Source organism: Buceros rhinoceros, unplaced genomic scaffold (assembly GCF_000710305.1).
Source record: "Buceros rhinoceros silvestris isolate BGI_N320 unplaced genomic scaffold, ASM71030v1 scaffold6864, whole genome shotgun sequence".
In the NCBI taxonomy this organism is placed as follows: domain Eukaryota; kingdom Metazoa; phylum Chordata; class Aves; order Bucerotiformes; family Bucerotidae; genus Buceros; species Buceros rhinoceros.
In genome coordinates, this window is record NW_010409933.1 from 1 (window position 1) to 9295 (window position 9295).

General features: G+C 39.3%; 1 protein-coding gene across 1 annotated transcript in view; it reads left to right on the plus strand.

Annotated features, from left to right (window-relative positions):
• Positions 1-364: 364 nt before the first annotated feature.
• CEP76 (centrosomal protein 76kDa) overlaps positions 365-9295 on the plus strand; it is a gene marked incomplete at its 5' end in the record, with an annotated part of 9735 nt that continues 804 nt past the window's right edge. Inside the window, 9 exons of the mRNA XM_010135403.1 lie at positions 365-446; positions 820-1044; positions 2093-2278; positions 3322-3419; positions 4198-4326; positions 5085-5276; positions 6591-6757; positions 7646-7979; positions 9148-9292. Of these exons, the coding sequence (XP_010133705.1) occupies positions 365-446; positions 820-1044; positions 2093-2278; positions 3322-3419; positions 4198-4326; positions 5085-5276; positions 6591-6757; positions 7646-7979; positions 9148-9292 (1558 nt within the window). The remainder of the gene's footprint in view (positions 447-819; positions 1045-2092; positions 2279-3321; positions 3420-4197; positions 4327-5084; positions 5277-6590; positions 6758-7645; positions 7980-9147; positions 9293-9295) is intronic.

Here is a 9295-nt window from a genome sequence, read left to right on the forward strand (position 1 = left end):
TTTTGTGACTTCTTAGGAGTGGAACAGCTTAACGCACGTGCTAAAATTGCTTTACTGCTAACTCTACACTGAAATGGTTTTGTTTCGCAAACTTGCTACTTCTAAAAGTTCATGATGGGCTTTACTATTTTGTGACTTCTTAGGAGTGGAACAGCTTAACGCACGTGCTAAAATTGCTTTACTGCTAACTCTACACTGAAATGGTTTTGTTTCCAGTTTTGTTACGTCTCAACTATTAGAAGGGGCAGAACTCAGTTGACATGGAGGATTCTTTAATTTTTAGAAGATTCTTTAATTTTTATTGTAGTGGTAAGAGCACTGTTGCATCCCTTGATGGCTTAAAAAGGCTTAATTGTAATTCCAGGATGTGGATGAAAAGGAGAGGACTTCAGCTCCAAAACCAGCGACACATTTTGTTGACAGAGAACCACCAGTTCTGAAAAAAAGTATGTTGCTTATTTGTTTTAGTGTTTGGATCATGGTGTGCAGAGAAGTTTGAAGTCTGTGATTTTTTTTTTTTTTAATCTGAATTAGTAATCCAGTATAAACTGGCGTAAAGGTGGATATTTTTCCTCCTTATCTAGAGGAAGTAAATTCATATAAGCAGCAGAAATTAGTGTCTATAAAATGTGACTTTAAAAAAAAACTTTCGTTTATTTTACATTAAGATAACTTCCATACATTGTAAAATCACTTTCTTCTAAGCCTTTGTTTCGGAAAAGTTTCTTTTTTTCCTAGTCTCCTGTTAGTTAGCTGATATTTAGCATGCTTCCGAAGATCTGTTTGTAGTCTCTTCATTTTTATTGCTACGCTTTACAGCTAACATTGACCCAACACGGAGGTATCTTTACCTTCAGGTTTTGGGTGGAAAAGCTTTTCTGGAACATCTTCAGGAACCGGAGCCTCTGCCTGGCCAAATCTGTTCTACCTTCACCCTGTGTTTGCATTTTCGAAACCAGCGCTTCCGTTCCCAGCCTGTCCCCTGTGCCTGTGAGCCAGACTTTCATGATGGTTTTTTGCTTGAAGTACACAAGGACAGCCTCGGTAAGCAGCCTTGGGGGTTTAAAGCTGGCGTTGGCGGGTTTTCTTTTGATGTCAGAGTTATTGTGAAGTATCTTTGATACAGCTGAGTGGCTTTCTTTCCTATTTTACCATGTTTTCCTAAGGAAACTGATTACCATATTAGGATATGCCGCTTGTAGATCCTTCTCTGCTCTTGCCTCTTCTTTGCCTCCTTTTCCACTCTAAAATAACTTCTGAATTTGACCACCTTTACCCATAATTGACAGTGAGATGATAGGCTCGGAGCTGGTAAGAGAAACTAAAGTCGCTGTGATTTCCATGGACTTTGTGCTGACAAGTGAAGAAGGGAAATGTAAATTTGTTGTCATACAGCAGGAAGTATGGCTGCAGTTTGCCTGCTGGTTGGGAAACACCTGCAGAAGAGTTAGTCTTCTGCTGTTCTTCTGTTGGTAGCCAGGGAGCATGGGAGGAGCTAAGTATATTATGAAAAGACTTCTGAACATTGTTTGAATCCTGCAGAAATCCAGGGTAGCTTATGGAATATCAGGGAATGGAGGGAAAGCCAGAGTTGCTTCAGTTAGACTTGGGGAAGGGAGTGAATATACCACAAACGGAAAGAAAACTAGATTTTGTTAATTCTGCTGCTCATGGAGTGGTTTATATCATAAGGTCAGGCTTAACTACAGAAGAAGTTGTGTCTAGGTACTGATGTGTAGAGTTGACCTGATACACTCCAACTTAGTAGAAGAGTATTTTTCAATTGCTTTGATATTCTTCATTTTCTTAAATGCTAATTCCATTTTAATTCTTGTGTAGTGGAACCTGTTACCTTGGAGTACGCAACTATAGGAATCTTTTTATCTCTTCTGTAAAGTAACTTAATCTTTCTGTAGCTCTGTCCTAAACTGAGTTTGATTTTAAGAGGAATCGCTGCTTATGCTGCCGGATGTGAGATTTTCCCTAAAACGCCGTGTATGCAATGAAAATAAATGCATGCTTTTTTTTGAATCGTGAGGAGGCCTTGGGATGACAATATTCTCGCTCTCTTATCTTGCTTAAATAATGGCAGGTGATGGGAGTAAAATGGTGGATGCAACCACGATGTTATCTATCTGTGATCCAGTGCACATGGTTCTGATCAGAACAGACACGTTCGGCGAGACAACACTAGTAGCCTCGTATTTCTTGGAGTGGCGATCTGTCTTGGCCGCAGAGAACGGCGTAACAAATGTTGCCGTGGAACTCCTGGGTGTAGGTAAGGAAAAATAATAATAATAATAAAACCCTCAAAGTACTTTGAAGGTTGGATATACTAAGTTATTCCTGACTGTTATCACTACTGCTGGGTTGTTTTTGGAGGGGGTTTGACCTGTTGCAGTGTTTATTTGCTAATATCTTTGTTAGCTGCATTTCCTTCTGAAAGCGCTGACGCTGGCATTAAGCAGCATGGGTTTGGGTAGTCTCTCAAATGGAGAGCTTCATATCTATAATGATGTGAAAATGCATAATAAATAAGTTAATGCTCAAATAGGTTGTGGGTGGAGTTAAATTATCATCAGCTTTTTTCCCAAGTAATAAAGCATCAATCCAGTAAACCCAGTGCTTTGTCTCCTCTTCTGAAGTCCTGTCACTGTACAAAATGCATCAAGTTCCTCGAAGCATGCTGCCACCACAGATAAATAGACAAGCAACTATGTGAGGCTTCTGTGGCTCCTCCTGCTTGTGATCCCATCTCTCCGTTGATCTGTAGTGCCCCTTGCTCTTTATGTATTTCTAAATTTGCAGCATTATGCAGGAACATTTAGTTCTGTGGAGTTTTGTGGTTCTTTGTTGTTTTGGGATTTTCTTAAAGTTGATGGATCTATTTGTATGACACTCTGAGCCACTCTTGGGGAGGATGGACTCACTTGTTTCCAACTACTTCAGTTTGAACTACCAGTGTAGTGAGTAGGAATAGGCGCTTTTACAGAGTGCGACTGTCCTGCTCTGTTTTAGATGCCTATTCTAGACATTTCTAGAACGCCGCTCATCTCAGACGTCCCGGTACTGGCTGCAAAGAGGACGTTGGATAATCAGAGCTAGAGGTCTGCTTTGGTGGCCAGGTTACACTTGCTTACAGCCTATTTTGAGTTTGAAATTTAAATAAATAGGCATATTTTGAATATACTGAAAGAAGCTTAGTTATTTTTTTGTGATTATATAGCAAAGATTTATTTCAGTTATTTGCTCCTGCCTGCCTGAAGTGTCTTAAGTAAACTGAATTTGAGAGAACTGATCAAAATGTGTTTTGGTTCAAAGGTACAGAATCAAAGGTTTCTGTTGGTGTTTTAAACGTCAGGCTGGAAATGTATCCACCACTTAATAAGACACTGTCTCCAGAAATAACTAATACGCAAGTAAGTAGTTTCTGGGAGGGCTGACTTTCTCTTTTATGGGCTGCTGGGAAGCGTAGCATTACTTGCAGATGTTGAGGGCTTTTTACATGTTTTTGAATGTTTGATACTTTTTTTTTTTCCCAATTAAATGTAAACATAACTGTCTTTTTTTAAACTACTTTGCTTATACTGAATAGTATTTTATTGAGGGCTTTTTACATGTTTTTGAATGTTTGATACTTTTTTTTTTCCAATTAAATGTAAACATAACTGTCTTTTTTTAAACTACTTTGCTTATACTGAATAGTATTTTATTTGAAATATTACTTTAGAAATTTTTCTAATGACTCATACCAAAATTTTAAGAAGAAAAATACAATATATCTAATTTTCTTCAGCTAGTGTGTGTTTTCTTACTCTCTTTCCTATTTGAAACAATAATTTCAAGTCAACTATTCTGCCTGGAAAGCCAGTAGAAGTTGGTCTGAAGGTGAATGCAGATCTTCTTCTGCCCATCAAAAGCTGAGCAATCCTGTACAGAAATGGGTCACTCAAGATGAACATTGCTTCGGTCAAGCTTGATATATGAGCCTACAAACAAGAAATGTAACTTGAGGTTTTTGTTTGTTGGATTTTCATATAAAAATGCTCTTCTTCAGCTCTTGCCTGGCACACTTGAAACGTTAAGCTTTAGTTTATGTATGCCAGGATTTGCTGATAATACACTTAGCGATTATGGGATATATTTCCTGTTTGCAGTTAGTGTGTATGTAATTGGGTATGTTCTTCTTACCTGCAGTTTGCTTTGGAACGTCAGAAAACAGCAGAAAAGGAACGGTTATTTCTTGTATACGCTAAACAGTGGTGGAGAGAATACCTACAGATCAGGCCTACACACAGCACAAGGCTGGTAAAGATTTTTGCCCAGGTTTGTAAATTTTGTAAATAAACCAAGCCTTTCTTTAAGTTATCCTTTTATTTTTGGATGTACTGGGAAGTTTGTATCTATAGAATCGTTATAGTTTTATGACGTGCTTGCTTTCAGGTCAGAGATATGTGGTGTATCATGCAAAAAATGACATTTGTAAGGACTGAACTTCTCTGTGTAATGAAGCTTAATAGCATGATGCAGACAGAAGGGTTGCTCCAGCCGCCTCTGATGTAGGAGGTGGTAAAACCAGTTTAGACTTTTCCTTTAATGCTCAGACATGATGAGACTTAAGTGATCTGTGCAAACCATTTCAAACAATTTTTTAACCAGATAAAACAATTATAAAAATAGACTGACTAGATCTATTAGAACAGGCCCACGCAATACTTGAGCTCTGTGTTATCTGTAAAACAGTCTGTCTAGATGATGTTACAAGATAGCTACGGACATAATTATTGTAGGCTAATAAATAACTGTGGCAGTTGCTCCACCCCAGTAGGGAGGGGAGAGAATAGAAAGGTAAAAACCAAAGGGAAACTCATGGGTCAAGATAAAGATGATTTAAGTGAAGCTGAGAAAGAATGGAAGAGTGGGGAAAAAAGTGATGCAAAGAAATATTTTTGTGTCTTTAATATTTTTGAGCAGTATTTCTTTCAGGGAGAATAACTCCCATTACAAAAAAGAATATGGAAGTTAAGATGAATTTTTTTGTGATACTTGTATGGCTGGCAAATAACCACATTTTGTATGTTCAGGATGAAAATGGTGCGAACCGCCCAGTATGTTCATATATCAGACCGCTTCGAGCGAACCGGTTACTGGACACTCCTAGACAAGCAGCGCGATTTGTCAGTGTCCTGGGTTATGAAAGAGCTGCCGTCATCGGAGGGGGAGAGGGCAAACAAGAGCAGTGGTGCACCCTTCTTGCTTTTTTATGTAGAAACAAGGTATGTGAAAGTAATCCTTGTGTGACACAGCAGAGTTGGTATCATCATCTAACTGAAGTCAGTAATTTAAAACAGGCTGCAAATACATGGATTGAGTCAAAACTGGAGAATTTTGTTACAATAATTTATCTAAGATCTTTTCAAAGAGAAACAGATGTTAAAGAGTAGACAAGGGGGCTTTGGAGCAGACTGTCTTTACAGCTATTGTTGGGGTCCCTTTGTCCATACATCTGTTTGACAATGAGCTTGCTTCATGTGCCCTTCTAAGATCCCATATAATTATTCAATGAATCCCTGCTAGTGTGCAGGACACTAGTTTAAATTCCAGACTAATCCAGGAAGAGCTGAAAAAGTCTCTTCAGAAAAATTGCTTTTTTCAGATGGGCTGTAAATATACTGACAGTCTTTCCACTCTGTTTTGGCAAGATAGGGATATTCACAAAGAGTTTCACCTAGTTCTTGGTGATCTGACACTTGTATCAGATGACTGTAATAAATGAAACACATTCTAACTGGTTCTGGTTTATAGCTCTTCTGATGTGTGAATACAAGTAATAATGATCCCTTTTAATACCGCTTTGGAGTGGTCAATGGTTTTCATTGTTGTGGACAAACTTCCGCATTCAAAAATAATTTCTGTCATTTGTAAAGATGTTGAGAGACAAAAGAATATCAGACATCACATTGGGAAATTGTTTTCTGTGGACTCTCAGTGGTAGTAACATATTTATGAAAGCAGTGTTTTTCTGACCAAAGGGAAAAGCAGCTACACGTGACTTTCAGCTGGTTTGTATTTAGATTTGATTTATATTTAGATGTGGGGGAAGTTATTTTATCTTTTTAATTTCTGAATTTTGACACCACATTCAAGGCAGTGAAATAACAGTAGAATTATACTTTATTAAGTGACTAAGTTTCCTGTGTGTAATTTCTGGTGTTACCTCAGGTATTTGCCTTATAGTTGTTTTTACATTCAGTTAGAACATTGGTTATGTTTTGATGGATCGATAGATAGTGGTTTTGGATTACATGAGGGTACCTTTGTAATCATAAAAAATGTTTCCTGGTATCAAGCATACACTATATATGAATAAAAAACATAAATAGTCTATCATTAGGACATACTGCCATTTTTAACTGATTCATTCTATTACAGAAAACTAAAACTTACCAGCTTTAAACCTTAAACTCCTGACTTCTGATACCTGCTTGATGGAAACAGGACTCGTTAAATTAACGGTTAGAGAAATATCACTCTACTCTTTCTTATCCATGCCTGATACTCAACCCAGCTTATGAACATTTACTGTGTAGGGTGACTGTGAAGATCACGCTAACCTTCTGTGCAGCCTTCTTCTCGGGTTTGGACTGGAAGCCTTTGTGTGCGTGGGAACGAAAGCAAAAGGAGTTCCCCACACTTGGGTGATGACTTGTGGAACCGATGGAACAACTACTTTTTGGGAGAGCATAACAGGACATAGGTGAGTAAAGGAATATAGGAAAACCAAACCATGTTTACTGAGGTTTGTGGGGATATTTTTGTGGTTGCTTTTTGAGTTTTTATCTCTACGCCCTGTCATGTAACTGTCATGTAATCCAGGTTACTTTTGTCCTTGAACCTCTTTGCTGTCTACTACCTTTGTCTGGAAAATAACTGGCTCAAGGTGAAATATTTCTTCGGTTTGTAGTATAGTTCTGCGTGGATTTAATACCCTGTAGTAACTAGTTTGTGTCTTATGGCAGCTGATTGCCACTGATGTTCTCGTTGCCATCATTTGTAAAGAAGGAGGTGAAATCAGACATGATTGTTTAGAAACCCATATTTTTTTTCCTTCTTTCATCAATGAAATCAGTAGTTTTTTCATCAGCAGAAATGTCTGCAAATTCTCCTGAGATTCTCTCTCACTTGAGTCATTTTAGAAGAGCACATGTAGCTGTTCTGTATTCCAAAGCTTACAGAACCTGTTGTAGCCGGTGTTGAAAATAAGCGGTTCTGGTTGCCACTGTTCGTGTATCCTGTAATGAGCATTTTGAAGATGTATTTCTCCAAAGGTGATGAGTAGTGGAGAAACTGTATGGGAATGTTGTTATAGTTGCAAAATGTAATTGCTGTTGAGTATCTGCTTGATTAATCAGCTTATTTTTCTAGGTTTAAAGGAAAGTGATTTATTATTTCATTGTATGTTACGGCTCCAAAAATGGGTAAAATTTTTCTGTAAAGAACATTTTTTCCCCAAAATAACATTCATTTAACAAACTTGGCTTATTTTTCAAAGGAGAAATGGCTTATAGATATCTGTCCCATCTAAATATTCTTACCTTGCCTTGAAATAAGGTGTATTAATAACAAATGGAATGTTTGTGATTAGGTACATCCACAGACCCATCAATCCTGACGACCCTCCGCTTGTTGAACAACCCAAGCCGCTGTACCCATACCGCACCATAGGCTGCCTCTTCAACCACCAGAAGTTCTTGGGCAATTGTCAGCCCTCTGACGCTGTGGAGGTCTGCGTGTTTGACCTGCATGATGAATCTAAATGGAAACCCATGAGCGGAGAAGCAATAAAATCTGTATGTCCCCCTGGAACAGCATCTTCAGTTCCTCCTTTCCCTCCCCTGTGCGCTTCCACAATAGATGAGGCGGTAGCAAGCAACGAGATAGAAGTGCAGCTGAGAGTACTGGTCTCTGAACACCGGAAGGTAAAGCCATGCGAAGGTTGTCACTGACCTGTTGCGGTAACAAAGGTGCACTTTTTACCCTGTGCTTGTTCTGGATAGCGTTTGTGAGTCCACATACTGCTGTCTTTGCCATGTGTTTATTGCAGTATGTGAAAAGTGAAACAACGGGAAAATAGTCTGGAAAGATTGTGCTGAGCTAGTTTAGATGTTTTACCTACTAATTGCACTGGTGATTCTTAGCCTCACGTGTGGGCTCTTCCCCCACCCTGCCCTGGCTGTGATCTTCAGCTTACTGGCACCCGTGGACTGTCTGGGAGTGGTCTGTGAAAGAGCCGGGCAGATCAGTGGGGTTGTTAGTGGGCTTTGCCTGTCCATCACAGGTGGTTTTGGTCCCTAGATAAAACCAGGCTGTTCAGATCTTTCTTTATCTTATTCTGACTGCTCTGCAAAATCACAGGGTATTTCTAGAAGTTAGTTTTGTCCTTTATCAGGACTTTTACAAGACATAATGTGCTGGAAATGATTCTTTCCGTGCTGGATATAGGAGATTTTAAATCCCCTTTAGCTTGTGTCTGTTTTTAATGGGGCTTTTTGGTTATTTTTGTGTTTATCTCCCCACACAATGCTTCGCACCATTGGGGGGTGGCAAGTACTTCTCGAAGTCTGAGTGTCATGCACTGGTGAATGGTAGGAGGAAGGTACATGTATGCGTGTGTGTTTTGGGGAGCTGTTGTGCACTGTTTTTTCAGAAGTGGGTTTCCATGAGAGACATTAGAAAAATGCGAGGTGAATCTTAGCCCATCTTTCCCCTATTTTTGCTGTATATTTATGCGCTGTCTTCTTGCATTTCATGCAGATACTGTAGCTAAAACATTTAGTTTCGACTCTGCTGGTCTTTAGTCTAGCAGTCTAACTTCATTTCTTGCTAAATGTTTGATGGTCTGTTGGTGGTGTTTGATTCTTCCGCTTGGTGTGCGAGTCAACGCACAAATCTTACTGTTTCCTGGGTTTCTGATGTTTCCTGGGTTTCTGATGTTTCCTGGGTTTCTGATGTTTCCTGGGTTCACTCCCATGAACTGCAAATAGAAGATTTGTCGTGGATTTATTTGAGTCTGTACAGTGTGTGAGCTTAGCCACGTCCTGCTGTTCATTCTGCACCGTGATCACCGTTCTGTGACTTGCCTCGCAGGATCTTGGCCTTTCCACCGTTTGGGATGACCATCTGTCCTATCTGTTGTCACCAGCGTTAGCAGCCTATGAGCTCGAACGTACAACGGGTGTTTCTGCAGGGAACGAAGAGTTTCAGGATGCCGTGAGAAGAGCGGTGCCTGAAGGTG